At 44.4% G+C, this 17,194-nt stretch overlaps 1 protein-coding gene across 1 annotated transcript in view; it reads right to left on the minus strand.

Annotated features, from left to right (window-relative positions):
- Window positions 1-17,194, minus strand: part of LOC121629743 (3'-5' RNA helicase YTHDC2) — a 74,663-nt gene that overhangs the window by 3,092 nt on the left and 54,377 nt on the right. Inside the window, 14 exon segments of the mRNA XM_041969491.1 lie at window positions 1,304-1,501; window positions 1,886-2,045; window positions 3,046-3,197; window positions 3,275-3,394; window positions 3,675-3,766; window positions 6,618-6,807; window positions 11,827-12,032; window positions 13,235-13,361; window positions 13,509-13,781; window positions 13,848-13,922; window positions 13,925-13,969; window positions 15,145-15,250; window positions 16,407-16,489; window positions 16,566-16,646. Coding sequence (XP_041825425.1) covers window positions 1,304-1,501; window positions 1,886-2,045; window positions 3,046-3,197; window positions 3,275-3,394; window positions 3,675-3,766; window positions 6,618-6,807; window positions 11,827-12,032; window positions 13,235-13,361; window positions 13,509-13,781; window positions 13,848-13,922; window positions 13,925-13,969; window positions 15,145-15,250; window positions 16,407-16,489; window positions 16,566-16,646 — 1,908 coding nt within the window.

Consider the following 17,194-nt stretch of genomic DNA (forward strand, 5'->3'; position numbering starts at 1 on the left):
GAAGAATCAGCCACAGTCAGTTTTTGATATCCAGTTGCTAGCATGTGACGTAGTGCCATAACGCAAACCACAGATATAACATGATTCTGTGGACTGGAAAATAAGGAAGTGAAGTGTGGTTCCTCAGCTTCTGGACACTGCAGGGCAATGGCAGATTCAGGAATGTACACAATACATTTCAGTGTGGCATCAAAGCGAGTCAGAAACACTTTTATGGACAGAAGATAGATAATGCTTGTTTAAAATCTGCTCTTTGGTGTGACAGCAGAGCTTTAGCTGACCGACTTTTCTTGTTATGGTGTTTTCAAAAGTAAATCGATCCTTTCTGACCACAGATTCGTGGACAGAGCTATAAGACAGTCGCATTATGGATTTAGCTGGAAAATCCACAGAGCTGTCCTGGAGCCCAAAGGCATGACTGAGAGACAAACTGAGGGAAACAGTCAGTAAAAGATGAAGTTTCACGTTTAGAGCATGAAATCCAGACAGGAGAGTGATAATAAACAAGTGGGCGGAGCTTTGCGTGGTCAACTGTCCCATCATTCAACTGGTGGCCCACGGACCAGTACTGGCCCCCCACCAATAATATTTGGCCCACCAGATTACACTGATAAACATGTCTGTCTGTCTGTCTGTCTATCTATCTATAGATATAAAGCCTGGAATATAAAAAAAAGAAGATGGTCATACCTTTAAATATCTTGAGTTTTTTTTTTCATATTTATTTATTTTTGTTATTTCAGAGCTGTATATAAGTTGTTTATTTTTATTTATTTAAATATATATTTTGTTGGTGTGTCGGCGTAAAGGAAAAAATGTTTTATTTGCAAATGTGTGTGAATAATCTCATAAGGAATAGGCTGTGAAGGACAGCCAGACACGAAAATAAAAATATTCATTCCTTCATACTGTATATAAGCTAATACAGTGTATGTATCCTTCTGGCCCCAGGCCAAACATAGTTCCCTACCCCTGATATGAAGTTATTTAAAAGCTCATTTTAAATGATGAGCCTGATGAAGTCCTAATGGTTGCTGCAGATTCTCCAGTCCTGTTCATTTCTTGTCCCAGAGGACAGGTTTCTAAGGTTACCAAATAGAAGCTGCAGCAGGAGGTTTGATATGAACATCTGGTCGTTTTTTATCTCTTCACTGGACTCAGATGCTTGTGGAGCTGATGAAGTGGAAACATTTGGATAGCGTTGCTATGTGTGTACTCAGTAATATGACCTATTTTAGTTAAAAGCAGATAATATGTGACATGAAGACCCAACATTGCTCTGTGAACATCAGTTGGTTCTTACCTGGAAGTGTCCCGAGCCCTGGACAGAGAAGATGAGGATGACAAGGTTGTGTCCCAGGAAGGCCTTGGTGAGTTTGCTCTCGTTGTTTGGAGTTGTAGACCAGAGACCTTTCTCCTGAGAAATCTCTAAGTTCCTGATGCTGCTGCTCTTCATGATGAAGTATCGAACAGATGACGTGGTCAGCTGACAGGACCCCGGCTTCAACACCCGACAGGAACAAAGAGAATTCCACTTCATCATATGAAAGTTAATATTTCAGTCTGGATCAAACAGAGTCAAACTCAGAAAGGAAAGGAGACAGAACAAGCCAGGAACTGGACTTTCAGTTCCGTCCATTCTAAGGGTAGGATGGGAAGCAGAACCCTCCGTTATCAGGCCTCTCTGCTGTGTAAACAAAGCTGGATTGAACTGAACTGATCTACAGCATCAGTTATGAAAGAAAAGAACAAAGTCAAGCAGCTGCAATGGAAAACTCTCTTTCTTATCAGGACTTTAGGTTTGATGATTTCTGAGCCGGTCAAGATAAAAATGCTGCAGCTGAGGTGTTTGGATGGGTGATGGGGAGGAATCAACGGTGAATACCTTCTCTGAAGAGGATGGACAGGGAAGGTCAGATGGGATGTCCAGAGTCATGAGGCCGGAAAAAATGCTGGAGGATCGAAGATCATCTGAGATCTGACTGACGACTGCTGAGGCTTCTTCTTTGGTGTGGGGGCTGAGCAGGTCTGAGGCTCCACAACACCTGCAGGGAGGAGGAAAAGCTGGCCATCAGAAACACCTGCAGGGAGGAGGGAAACACCTGCAGGGAGGGGGGGAAGCACCTGCAGGGAGGGGGGGGAACATCTGCAGGGAGGGGGGAAACACCTGCAGGGAGGGGGGGAAACATCTGCAGGGAGGAGGGAAACACCTGCAGGGAGGGGGGGAAACACCTGCAGGGAGGGGGGGAAACATCTGCAGGGAGGAGGGAAACACCTGCAGGGAGGGGGGGGAAACATCTGCAGGGAGGAGGGAAACATCTGCAGGGAGGAGGGAAACACCTGCAGGGAGGGGGGAAACATCTGCAGGGAGGGGGGGAAACATCTGCAGGGAGGAGGGAAACATCTGCAGGGAGGGGAGAAGCCAGTCAGGAAGTATGAGGCATCATTAACACAGAGCACCTCCGTGAATTCCACGGCTCACCATCATCAATACAAATCTCAGAGCGGGGGGGTCAAACTCTCTGGTGTCCAGGGGGTCAGACCAGTAAAATAACAACAGAAATAATGGAAACGCCACATCTTCTCTTTGATTTAGTCCAAACAAGTACATTATTCAGATGTTGGCATTTAATGAATTTTCCTTTTAGAAAACATGAGCTGAAATTTATGGAGAAAAAAAAGTTTTAACTATATTTTGCCTCAGTTACATATTTTATTTATTTACATATTTTATTTCTATCCATTTAGTTCGTTTACTTTATCTAATAGATACATTTATAAAATGAATTCCTAATTTTTATATTATATTTTTATTTATGTATAAAAATTTAAATACATTTCAGAAATATTTAAAACTTTTCATTTTAAATTTTTTATATATTTTATTTACATTTACTTGATTCATTTACATAATTTATTTTATTTAACTTTATTTAAATTTTAGAAAATGTGTGCACCCTGTGGGCCAGACTGGACCCTGTGTCTTTGTAAAAAAAAAAAAACTGGAATTAATGTGACGATGAATGTAAATATTACTGAGACTACTTGTCATTGGAGGTTTTGGTGGGTCTCTGAGGGTGGCTCTTGGAGGTCCACACAGAGCTCCTTGGCCTCTCCTCTGATGGCATGGGCCTGGGCGGCTGACCGATCCCTGTGGGCTGCTGTAGACCTGCCTCCTGTTCCTCAGCTCCCAGAACCTGCAGAAAGTCAGCCTGAGATCCAACCACGAAGCAAAGAAATGGAAAACCACAGAAGAAGGAATGCTGTGACATACAGAGACCAGGGTGTGGATGACAGCCTCGTCCCGCTGGGACCAGGGTTTAGATGGATAACGGATCCTCTTTATGAACAAATTCTGCCACCTTTGCCTCAGTTCAGAAACCAGTTCTGCAGTCTGATAAAAGACAAAACCAAAAAACATGGACATGATGGAGAAAAAAGTAAGAGAAAATATTCACAGTACAGGTCAGGGACTAATGAGGGTTGAAAAGATTCATGAAGCCAAAATCTGTACGAACTGAATCAGGAAGCATTGATAAGCTTACACAAATTTACATTTTAACTATCCATCTAAAAACATCCTGTCCGTCAGGTCCTGAGCGAGCTGAGAAGCAGAGAGAGCAGAAAGGGCAGTTTAACCATGAAAGCTGGTGTTGACAGCCATGTTCCTTCACCTCTCTGTCCAGCTGGAAGACAAGCCAGTCAGCTATCCTGATCTCAGCCAGCTCCTCTGTGTCGCTGTCACTCGCATCATCCAGAGCACCGTCTACAGGAGAAACACAACAAAAACATCTGGGAACATGTAGCAGATAATCAGGTTAATTGTTGACATGATTGGGTAGTAAAAGGAGCATTTCAGAGAGAACAGAGTTTCTCAGATGGAAAGATGGACAGAGTTCACCAATCTGAGACAAACTGCTGTTATAAAGTCATGGATCCATGACTCATTGGGCCTCATTCATCATCTTCTTAAATAAGTTCTTGAGTCGTACTAAAGACATGTTTTATGAAAACACTCTGATTAAATGTAGGCTGTGTTTTCATCCTAGACTGGTTAATGCCAGTCTCTCTGTAGATGTTAAAAGGAGGGACCAGCTGGTCCTAATTTTGCAGGTAAACACTCAAAAATGCCCATAAAAGGTCATGAGACTGAAGGACAAAGTGTGCAGAGAGAATAAACATATTGCCAAAATAACAAATGAAAATAAATACTAACAATAAAGATGTAACTTAAAACCTGTTTGTTCTCATTTTTAAGTGATAACTTAGTCATGAATAATCCTGCAGTGAGATGCAGATCATATAAAAGCAGCTTTATGTTCAAATAGTTTCATTCCTCCTGAACCTGGACACAGACCTGCAGTCCTCAATGCATCAGGACCAACATCCTGGTGGTTTCATCAGTCTGCAGTCTGGTCCCTGAACACATCAGGACCAACATCCTGCTGGTGACATCATCTGCAGTCTGGTCCCTGAACGCATCAGGACCAACATCCTGCTGGTGACATCAGTCTGCAGTCTGGTCCCTGAACACATCAGGACCAACATCCTGCTGGTGACATCAGTCTGCAGTCTGGTCCCTGAACGCATCAGGACCACATCCTGCTGGTGACATCAGTCTGCAGTCTGGTCCCTGAACGCATCAGGACCAACATCCTGCTGGTGACATCAGTCTGCAGTCTGGTCCCTGAACGCATCAGGACCAACATCCTGCTGGTGACCATCAGTCTGCAGGTCTGGTCCCTGACACATAGGACCAACATCCTGCTGGTGACATCAGTCTGCAGTCTGGTCCCTGAACACATCAGGACCAACATCCTGATGGTTTTCATCAGGTCTGCAGTCTGGTCCCCTGAACCAATCAGGACCAACATCCTGCTGGTTTCATCAGTCTGCAGTCTGGTCCCTGAACGCATCAGGACCAACATCCTGATGGTTTCATCAGTCTGCAGTCTGGTCCCTGAACGCATCAGGACCAACATCCTGGTGGTTTCATCAGTCTGCAGTCTGGTCCCTGAACGCATCAGGACCAACATCCTGGTGGTTTCATCAGTCTGCAGTCTGGTCCCTGAACGCATCAGGACCAACATCCTGCTGGTGACATCAGTCTGCAGTCTGGTCCCTGAATGCATCAGGACCAACATCCTGGTGGTGTCATCAGTCTGCAGTCTGGTCCGTGAACGCATCAGGACCAACATCCTCGCGGTGACGTCAGTCTGCAGTCTGGTCCCTGAACGCATCAGGACCAACATCCCGGCGGTGACGTCAATCTGCAGTCTGGTCCCTGAACGCATCAGGACCAACATCCTGCGTGGTGAACGTCAGTCTGCAAGTCTCGCCTGTGAACGCATCAGGACCCAACATAAAAAAAGCTACTGTTGTAGTAAATTTTAAACGATTAAAGACCAGATTCAGCTGGTGGATCTGAGAATCTCAGGAGACCAGGGGCCTTATTTATATAACTGTAAAAGCAAACTACAGGTGGCGTCTGCGCACAAAAGGAAAGAGGGAAGAAGTGGATTTTTTCTGGGTGTGAGACGGAGATCCTGATGATCCACGTTGACAAACGTAAAAAATGTTTTAATTGGTGAGCACGGCGTGGGCATTACTGGTGTCAGAAAAGGCAGATAGGTGGCAGCAGGTGGCAGATGCTGTCATCACAGGCAAGACACGCCAGAGCCATCGGAACATGTAGCTGGATATCCGACATGCGGAGATCGAAGTTTGAATCCCACAGGATTGAACAATAACACCTTCTAGTTGGGGCCTTAGGCGAGACACTACAGGTAGGAACATTCTTCCACCCAAGTTTGGTTTTTATAAATCCCAAAAGTTGACCATATTTGGGGTAGCCGGTTTTTCGTTCCTACGCCAGCTTAGAAATGAGGCCCCTGGAGATTTATGAAGGGAGACTATTGTGGTTAAGGGAAACAGATCTAGTGTGTGTTCACTCTGTTTTAAGAAAGACCAGAAATAAAATTAAATTTGACTTAACAGCAATTTGTTCTTCAATGAATGAAAAATAGTTTAATTTTTTCCCCTGAGGGAAATTATGTTAGGACACGCTCTGCAGTACCTTATTTATTCTAAAATAACATTTCTTTGTAAATGACAAAGTTATTCTTAAAATCTGACTGTAATTTCCTCCTCCCTGAAGCCGCCACCAGGAGTTTGCGCCTCCTGAAGATCTTGGGAGTTATGTTGTTGGGGGCTTTATGCCCCTGGTAGGGTCCACCCATGCAAACAAGTGTCTAGGGAAGGGACCAGAATGAAAGGTGGCTCAACAGATCCTTATGATGAGTCAAATCAGTGGATCCAGGTTTCCCTTGCTCGGATGTGGGTCACCGGGGCCCACCTCTGGAGCCAGGCCTAGAGGTGGGGCATGGAGGCGAGCGCTTGGTGGCCGGGCATTTTGCATTTGTTTGAACTGAACAGAAAAAACAAGATCTTAATAAACACCACAGTCTTGGTGAAAAGTTCGTAAGGACTTAGGGACAAATTATTAGTGAGAACAGGTGAATCTGGTCCCAGGACCTATCTGCGTCCAGACTGGTAACAGGGAGCGACCACTGTGTTCCTGTCCTCCTGGGATGTGGACACCATCAGAGCTTTCTTACCATAAGTTCTGTGTGCAGCAGCTTCCTCGAGGGTAGAGCATTGTAGTTTGGAACAACCTCCAAAAATGGCGACGGTGATGGCGGTCACCAGGGAGCAACAGCGGACACTCGCCATTCTGTGGCCTCGAGACATCTCATCATAAATCAACCATTGTGTGGGAAGAGTCTGGGCTGATCTGGAGCGACTGTCCTAAACAACATAAACACAAACAAGACATGCTGACATCCAAAAGATGAAGAAAGAGTTTAACTTAGTGGGTTAGAAACGTAACCACTGGCACTGACGTTTTTCTTCTGGGTCACTGATGTCTGCCCAACCCACACTGAGAAGGGGATAAACCAGAAACTGGACCCACTGGTCCTGTTTACACCATGATGCTGAGACAGTAAAGTTTTGTTGCATTCTGGCCTCTCGTTTCCACGGTAACAGAGTTTTAGATGGATAAAACTGCAATGATTGACATCTAGAGTGAAATTTTCCCTGCAACGTAAGGCAAGTCCTGTCAGCAGAATCTGGAATTGGAATCTTTTGGTGAAGTAGTACGTCTCTCAACGTCATCTCGCACCCTGCTTAACCCACAAAAAGCACAAGTGGAGGAAGCCTCCAGGTTATGTTTGTACTAATCAGTGCACCTCTGGACAAGCCAAGGGTTGCTAAAGACACCTCTGGATAAGACCTGGGAGGACAAGTCGCTGGTGACACCACTTGAAAATGGCATTGACTATCCAGCATGAAGGCCGCACGCAGCTGCAGCTGTAACAGGTAACATACCTGTTACATCATCACAGTGGGACACGTGATGACAACATTATTTAACCATCAGCTAACAGCTGCATTCAGCTGGGAAGTCCACATTATAATGACTGAAATGCTGTGGCACAAAACACTATTTCAATCAGTGGTGTCCATCCTAAATATTCCTACAGTTCAGATCTCGGGTAACACGTTGACGTTAATAAAACCCACAAAACCCCAGGATGGGTGTGACATTCCCGTCATGGGCATAAAGTTCTTGGCATAACACCAGAGCCGGAGAAATACTCCAGATGCTCTTCTCTGGAGTGAAAAATGCTGATCCGATATCAGCTGTTGACGTGTTTTCTGACACGGGCGTCCAAGCACTTGGCTCTGTATAGAAAATCAGATGTGGACGTAAATGGGCTCCACATTCAGTACAACACATGTATAAAGCAAACTGCGCCATAATAATATTTAAAATGAATTTGTCTCAGAGATGGTGGGTAACAACCTTCAAGGAAGAAAAAATTAAATGTGAAACATCTGTGTGCTCATTCAACATAAGCTTTTGTGTTTCTGGAACGGATGGAGTGGCCGGCCCAAAAAGCAATGTCCAGGAATGAGCCCAGTGTCGAGAAGCGGTAGCGAACACAGATAAATACAAACAAGGGAAGAAGGCGGCAACGGCCAGTGGGGACGTAGAATCAATTGCCTTGCAAGTTTTTGGTGTTATGTATTGTATATTAGGCAAATATACATTAGTTGTAAACCAGTGTTGGGAGTAACGCGTTACAGTTAAACTGATAGTACTTTTTTGGCTAACGAAGTAGTACGTTACACTTAAAGTATTGGTAACAAAATTACTTTACTGGACTACAGTAACGTGTTTTTCTGTGTTATGCGAGCCGTGTTTGCCTGTGTGTAAAGTTCTGATCTGTATTAAGTGGTACAGCGCATGCTGCTGCCTGTGTGTGTGCTTGCCTGGGCACGTTGCCATAGAGATCGATTTGCGTGACGTAGCTGATTGTGTGCCAGCCAAGTAAAAAGAAAAATGGTTTTTGGTCAGTGGCGATATTCGCATTTTTTTCAGTTCAGTCCAGTTTCAGTCCAAACTTGTGGTGAAAGATCCTGCTCGCCGGTCAGTGGAATGAGTCTTTCAGCAGCCGACCTACCTAAACAAGCTAAGCTTTTTTCAACATTTCTGGAGCGCAGCAGCTGGTAAGACAGAAATGAACAAGCTAGTTGCAGGTTCATTATAGGAGACATGCTCCCCCTGTCGACTATTGAATTGCCCAAGTTTAGAAAAATACTAGATAAAATGATGATAAGACAAGTGTGGCCATTTCTTTCCACAGATGTTGTTCTTGTGGTTTTAAAGCCATTTTGTTTGCAATATACAGTAAACACTATGCAGACAGGCAGCGATGATTCGGCTATGATGTTTGTCCATGTCTACACGGTGAATTAAGAAATAGTAAAGTAAAGTAATAAGTAGTGACGTTACTTTCCAAATGTAGTGACTAGTAAAGTATTTTAATTACATTTTACAGAAGTAACGAGTAACTAGTAACTAATTACTTTTTTAGAGTAACTACCCCAACACTGGTTGTAGCTGTGAACATCTTAAAACAGGAAGTGAACTCAAATACCAGCAAATAATAAAATACTGATCTAAAGAAGGAAGAACAGTAGAGCAGAATTCTACTGAACATTATTTCATCCCAGGTTTGAACATTAGTGCTGTGCACGTTTCATGCATGTGCATATTTTACATGTTTACAAGTCAGTAAATGAGTGTTTTGTGGATTATTTCTTCATGCTAACAATGACTCTTGTTAATAAACTTTTACTGCTGGAAAGTCTGTTTACTCCTCCCTGAGCCGCCACCTTACTTTGGTGGAGGGGTTTGTGGGTCCTGATGATCCTAGCTGCTATGTTGTCAGGGGCGTTATGCCCCTGGTAGCGTCACCCATGGTATCTAGGGGAGGAACCAGACGAAGAGCGGCTCAAAGCACCCCTATGGCGACAACAAAATATGGACCCAGGTTTCCCTTGCCCGGATGTGGGTCACCAGGGCCCCCCTCTGGAGCCAGGCCTAAAGGTGGGGCACGGAGGCGAGCGCTTGGTGGCCAGGCCTTTGCCCATGGGGCTCGGTCGAGCTTATCCCCAAAAGGGTGAAATGGGCTCCCCCTCCAGTGGGCTCACCACCTGCAGGAGGGGCCATAGGGGTCGGGTGCATTGTGAGCTGGGCGGCTGTCATGGCGGTAACCCCTGAAAATCGTTGGTGGACACCAGCAGTAAGGGATGCTGTCCATAGATATATACACTAGATGCCGCATTTGGGCTTGTCAGGCACGTCAACACGGCCGCCATCTTGGGCCGGGGTTTCAGACCCAGTCAGATTGCTCAGACTGTGTGTGTGAAACCAAAACGCCAGATTTTTGTGCTGCATACGGATGTTCCTGTGAAAGAAACACCGAAACCAAGATAAGAGGGATAACCTCTCACCAGTAAGAAGTGGTTTTATATTACTTAACTCTTATGAACTTGTTTAATTTGACGTATTTCTTAAGCTAACATAAATAAAAAATGTTTTTGTTAGTAAGATGATGTAAGTAAGATATTTAGGTGGCATGTTGCAATCAGCCACTTCATATAATTGTGTTAAGTAGGTCATTCCAACATTATCTATTAAATCAGTTTCATGGCGCTAACATGAACTTTAACTGCTGACCTGCAGCTACAGAAGAACTGAGAACTGAGCGATTTCAGATGGATGTTTTATATGTTTCCAGAAGATAAATGTAGGAGGCAGCATGGGTAGCAGCACCCAGGAGGAGAGACTTCAGCCGTCTGCAGCCTCATTTTAACCCAGAGGACTTTAACAGGACTGGACGGTCAACGGGTTTAAAGGAAGACGTGATACCATCCACTTTTAATTTTCCTGACCATCTTTGCAAAGTTAGTGACATGACAATTTTTGATGTAATCCTAATATTTCACTAACACAACGGAGTCCCTCTAAATGATTATAAAACACTATTAGAAATGCTTTCTTTTGAATGAACCCTTCAGTACTCGTATAAATTTCTCTGGTCTTGAATTCTTTGTTTATTTTATTTTTTTTGACGTGTTAAAAAACGTGTGTTTTATATTGGTGATGTGTTCTTTGGTACCTTTATCAGGTTCATTATTTGTTGGGCGTCACATCGGAGGTAAACGTAGGTTCTTTATTTTGTATGACTTTAACTGAGGTATTTCGTTTTGGGGGTATTTAGGAAAATTTTTAATTTAGGCAATCCTTTTTTTGAATGAGTGTTTGTTTTTCAGTTTTTTTTAAATTAGTTTATTGTAGAAAATATTCAGTATGTATGTAGGTGTGTGTCTGAGTATGTGTAAGTGTATGATATAAATTAAAATAATATTAAAAATAATAATCTGTTGTATTACAAATATGTGTGACTTCTCTAATAAACCAAGCCGATTAAATATCATATGGACATTCGCATTTATGGTGGTTTTAATCGTTGATAGACCTCTGTCTCTGCTGACTAATGCAGTAAGTAGACGTGGCTTACCCCGGCCCAAGATGGCGGCTGCGTTGACGAATTGTTCCTATGGACAGCAGCGTCAGAGGCAACATCTACGTGTATACAGAATTTCTAGGCGCAGCCGAGGTGTTGAGGGGATCCGGTTCGGTGGCCTCAGGATTGGGTCTCTGCTCTTTGCGGATGATGTGGTTCTGTTGGCTTCATTGAGCCGTGATCTCCAGCTCTCACTGGAGCGATTCGCAGCCGAGTGTGAAGCAGCTGGGATAAGAATCAGCAGGCGGATCGGTGCAGCGTCTGCAGTGATGTGGACTCTGCATCGGTCTGTCGTGGTGAAGAAGGAGCTGAACCAAAAGGGAAAGCTCTCGATTTACGGGTCGATCTACGTTCCTACCCTCACCTATGGTCACGAGCTGTGGGTAGTGACCAAAAGAACAAGATCATGAATACAAGCGGCCGAAATGAATTTTGGCCGGGCTCTCCCTTAGAGATAGGGTGAGAAGCTCGGTGATCCGGGAGGGGCTCAGAGTAGAGACGCTGCTCCTCCACATCGAGAGGAGCCAAATGAGGTGGCTCGGGCATCTGGTCAGGATGCCTGCTAGACGCCTCCCTAATGAGGTGTTCTGGACACGTCCCACCAGAAAGAGGCCCCAAGGAAGACCCAGGACAAGTTGGAACGACTACATCTCTTGGCTGGCCTGGGAACGCCTCGGGATCCCCCCGGACAAGCTGGTGAATGTGGCTGGGGAGACAGAAATCTGGGCTTCCCTGCTTAGGCAGCTGCCCCTGCGACCAGACTCCGGATAAACGGCAGAAAATTGATTTTTGTATTTTAATAAACTGAACAGAGGAAAACAAGATTTTCATAAACACCACAGTCTTGGTGAAATGTTCAGAAGGACTTAGTACAAATTAGACCTACCTCCTTCAGCTCGGACGAGCTCAGGATGGATGTAGGATGGAAGTGAAGTTTCTTCTCACTGTAACCGGGGAGCATGGAGCTTTCCTTGTTGATGTGGACGAGGTTTGGGTACATGCCGGCCACCAAAGCCGCCTTCACCACCGCCCAGTTTTCAGAGTTCAGATTCACATCACGGATGTCGCTGCCCCCACGGGCGCGCACAAAACCTGGAAGATTTTTAAATCATTAAAATTACAAATGCCATGTGCACATTTCATACTAAACTGATTGAATCTTCATGAGGCTCCAGATGTTGTGTATTGGTGAAAGGTCTGGACTGCAGGCAGGCCAGTTCAGCAGCCGGACTCTTCTCCTGTGAAGCCATGCTGCTGTGATGGATGCAGGATGTGGTTCAGCATCGTCTTGCTGAAATCTGCAAGGTCTTCCCTGAAAGAGACGTTGTCTGGATGGAGCAGATGTTGCTCTAAAACCTCCATGTACTTTTCAGCATTGATGGAGCTTCACAGATGTGGAAGCTGCCCACGCCATAGGCACTAATGCAGCCCCATCCCATCAGAGATGCAGCTTTTCACCTGTCCACTGATAACAAGCTGGATGCTCCCTCTCCTCTTTAGTCTGCAGGACACGCTGTCCATGCTTTCCACAAACTAGTTCACATCTTCATCCAGGTTTCCACTTTGCCTCAGACCATTTTAAATGAGCTTTGGTCCAGAGAAGATGGAAGAAGCTGGTTCTGGATCCTGTTCACATCTGGATTCTTCTCTGCATGATGGAGTTTTAACCTGCATTTGTGGGTTTCAGGGTGAACTGTGTCCACAGACAGTGGTTTCCGGAAGTCTTCCTGAGTCCATGCAGTGGTTTCCAGTAGAGAATCATGTCTGCTTTTAATGCAGGAGATCACCAGCATCCAGCCTTGTCCCAGGCACACAGAGATTCCTCCTGATTCTCTCAATCTTCTGATGATATTCTACACTGTAGATGGTGGATCTTCAAAGTCTGAGGAACATTTTTGTGAAATTGTTCCACAGTTTTAGATCCAGTTTGTCTCAGATTGGTGAAGCTCTGTCCATCTTTCCAGCTGAGAGACTCTGCCTCTCTGAAATGCTGCTTTTATACCCAGTCATGTTACTGACCTGTTGCCAGGTAACCTGGTTAGCTCCTCCAGGTGTTTCTGGTTTGTACCAGGTACTTTTCCAGCCTTTTGTTGCTCCTGTTCCAACTTTTTCCAGACGTGTTGCTGCATCAGATTCAGCTCTTATTTTCCATCTCAAGGTGAAACGTCTCAGTTTCATCATCTGACCGTCCCAATGATTTTGCAGTTGGGATTGCATTCAAAATTAAAATAACTGCTGAAATTTTATTTAATCAAAGTTGGATAAATTTTAAATAACATAAAAACAGAGCTGACCAATAGCTCGGAGTTGTCCCAGCAGCTGTGTCCTCATTCCAAGGATCATGTCCATGGTGGCCTGGGACAGAAAGTTCTTCTCACAGAAGGATCTTTCCCAGCCGTTACTGCGAGCCTTCTGCCACGACTGACACGAGACATGATTAAAAACATCAGAAAGATAACTTCAGCATCAGAAGCAGTCAGATCGATGAGGATGTGGTGAAAACATAATCTGTAACCAGAACAGGACAAACTGAGCCTGCTCCTCAGTGCATCAGTATCTAACACCAACCTGGAAAGCTCGGAGCAGAGCCATGTGGTCACTGAAGGTGTTGGAAGTGAAATGCTTGCGGCACTGCAGAGCAGCTTTCTTCTTGGAGCTCTCGGCAGGAAGGATGAAAGGGTCCCGATAGGCCAGAGTACAGGCGATGGTGAGAATAGGGTCCAGACATTTGAGCACTACAGCACACAGCACCATCTTTCCCAGGTGGGGCTCCACAGGTAGATCAGCCAGATGGAAGCCCAGATCAGTCAGGGCTTCATACTGGTCCAAGGCATCTATAGTCTGAGGAAAAGGTTGTGAGAGCAAGCACAGAAATCTGTGTGTGAGGTATCTGGGAGAGCTGCTTACCTTCAGCATTTTGACGGCGCTCCGGATTGCATGTGCGGGAGGAGGCTGTGGAGCTTTGGACAGGAAGTTCAGCGATGCGGGCAGGAGGATGGAGCCAGAAGTTTGGTCTGGAGACACAGCTCCTTAAACACAAAGCGAGATACGGCAAGACATTCAAGGTTTCACTTCCACTTCACCGGTCTTTATCCTGAATTAGTGTCTGTGCTCCATTCAAACCAAAAACATCAAAATAGCAACACAGCTTGCTTCCTAAAAACTGGAGCTTTTCTGGACAAAGTTAGGAAAATAAATCCCTCAAATAAAGACCATCACAGTGCTTCAGTCTCTGACACCAGCTTTATTCTGAAAGGCCGGATGGAACGCTGTTTAAACAAAGAGAAGAGGAAAACTGTAGTGAGTTGGACTGTGCCGGAACCCCCCCCTCCCAAAAAAACGACTCTTTCTCCAGGGAGTCATAGCCAAAAATACCCCTTTATCCAATCCACCTGCCTCAAAGTAATGGGTCCGCTTTAGAGCTTTGCTAGTTCTCCACACAAACAAGGAGTTACATGACAGCAGAGACTCTGGTTCCAGAGACGTTCGTCTCATCTCTGCAGGAGTTGGCAGCCAGAACCAGAAACCAGGAGGTTAGAACTTGGGGGCAAACGTAATTTCAGGTACACACAGCAAGGAAAACCTTCTCTATTCAGTCTGTGGATTAACTTGTGGAACAGGTTGGAGGGGACGCTCAGGAAATGTCCAGATATGATTAAATCATTATTTTATTTTATTTAATTACTTTTACAAGGTACAGAAATAAGGAAGGACTTTAATTAGCACTGGGTGTTCGCTGGTTATTTGTTTACTTTTGTTTTTATTCATTTATTTTGTTATTAATGTATCTTGGTGTTTATTATTATTATTATTATTATTATTATATTGATGGGAAGCTAAGTGTTTAAAACATTAACATTAAACTTTTTGGGATAGATTCAGTTATGGTTGTGTTTTATTACATATATAAATATATATATATATATATATTTATATATGTCATTATTTATGTCCTCATTCCTAGATGTACAGAGCTGCTATCCTCTGGTGGAAAATTGGTTTTCTTTTAGGAGCTGATAATACTGTGTTTCCAGATGAATTTACTGACACAGTAACATGTATGTTTATTCTGACACATCTGTAGTAATCTCACATCTCAGCTGTCTGTAGAGAAAGCTGAGGCATGTTGTGGAAACATGCTTCATTTATTTTCCGGCAGGAAGCAGAAAAACAGGCCTTGTGATGAAGAGGAAGCCCTTCCTACCTGCAGAGGCATTCGCAGCAGCTGTGGAACCTGGAATTCCAGCATGTTGTTGAACCGAAGGCGACTGAAGAGGTGGAAACAAACCCCAGGCTGGCAGCGTCCAGCTCTGTGGGGACAGAAACACGCTCCAGATGAAGCTCAGATTAACAAATGTCTTTAAAAAACAAGCAGCAGAAAAAATGTCTCTTTTCCCACTTTTTTGTATCATGAAAAATCAAAGCAAAAATAATCTCAGGGCCTTTTTATTTCTTCCAAAGCAGCCAGAAGGAAGCCACTGGGCTGCCTCAGGTGTCCTGGTCTCCAGAAGACTTCAGTGATGTCACTTCCTGATGTTCATGCTCGTATGGACCACACCACTGCTTTTATGGGGGAGGATCGTTTGTGTAACAGGGATGAGCGTTTGCTCAGGTACAGAACTAAATAATCTAAATTTAATGAATAATTATATACTTTATAAAAATCATTAGTAACAAAAAAACAAAACAAACACAAATAGATGTTTATGTTGATAAAAAAATTAGATTGACGTTTTTATACTTTTATTTTTTGTATTTCAAGTAGACTTTCTTTGATAACCATGAGGGGCATGACTGAAGAAGCCATGCCAACTCAAAATCAACCTGTTTCGCATTAAAGGAGACATTTCAATAAATATAAATCTGCTTAAATATAGATTTAGGAGACCCATTCTATTCTATTTATTTATTTCTATTTAATTTATGTTCTCCTCTTAGTCCTATAATGCTACTGTAACACTACAGTTATTTACCTACCATCCTCACAATAAATTACTTCTGTATCTGAATCTGTCTTGGTCTCTCAGATAAGTAGACTAGAAAATTTTACTTGTGATTTTCAGCGTTGCATGTTAATCAGGCTCCCTTTCTGATTATTAATTTGATTTAAGTCACTGGTCTTTGATCCAGCCTGACATGCTGAATGTGACTTATGTAAACTTTAATGATCATTTATTTAGTTCTTGTGTATTTGTACCGTATGACTTCCATGACAGTGGTCAGGACTGCTGTTGTTTTTAAAGTGATCTATGAATACATTTTTCTTGTTTGTTTTCCATCATGTTCAGCCACGTTGCAGCAAAAAGTCTTTAAAAGTTTAGACTAAAAAAGGTGGAGAGCTGACTAAACATGACACATCAAGAAGCAGACAGGAGGAGAAGCATGGGGAGGGCTGGAAGCTGTGCTCGCCATGTTAACATCTGTCCTGACATTACAGCTGCTGTACGGGTGTGATGTTACTGTTACCTTCCTTTCCTCTGCAGAACGCTGGCTTTGGAGATCCAAACTGACTTCAACATGGATGCACGAGTGAACGGATCAAAGGACTTCTACAACATGAGAAACAACCGGTTGGAAACTCTGGTGGACTTGATTCATTTTCCAACTCTCTACCAGAGACTGCACCTCTTTGACTTTTCCTGAGTCGATGACGAAGACCACGTCGTTGATGGTGATGCTCGTTTCAGCAATATTAGTCGACAGAATCTGAAAACATAAAAATCAGCAGGTATAGTGGACTTTAATCGGCAGCAATATTTCCGTTAGTTATAAGGATGAGAATGAATAGGGGGAGGTGGTTGCCCCGGGGGCTGGGACCCGGGGTGGCTGCGCTGATGGGGGGCTGCTGATCTTGGGGGATGCTCCGGACGGCCGCAGAGTGGGTGGGAGGTGATGGGGGGTTTGCTATTGGTGGAGGCCGGATTTGGGGCTTGCCGTCTTCTGGTCCGCCAGGGACATCTCCCACAAGACATGGTGGGGGGGGGGGGCTGGGAAGTGAGACTGGGAGGGTTGTATGCTGTGTGTGTGTGTTTTATACTGTGTGTGTGCGTGTGTGTGTGCTAGGATGAGTGGGAGTGTGCAAGGACACAGGTGTGTGTGTGTGTGTTCCCCGCTAGGCGAGGAATGTGCCCTTCTGGGGTCGGTGGGAGCTCGTTGGCTGAAGTCCCTGTGTGGCCCGGTCGTGGGGGGTGGCCTCTCCTGGCCTTTTGCCCCGGGGGACCTCCCGTGGAGCGGAGGTGCCTAATGCTACCAGA

Source organism: Melanotaenia boesemani, chromosome 19 (assembly GCF_017639745.1).
Source record: "Melanotaenia boesemani isolate fMelBoe1 chromosome 19, fMelBoe1.pri, whole genome shotgun sequence".
Taxonomy (NCBI): Eukaryota; Metazoa; Chordata; class Actinopteri; order Atheriniformes; family Melanotaeniidae; genus Melanotaenia; species Melanotaenia boesemani.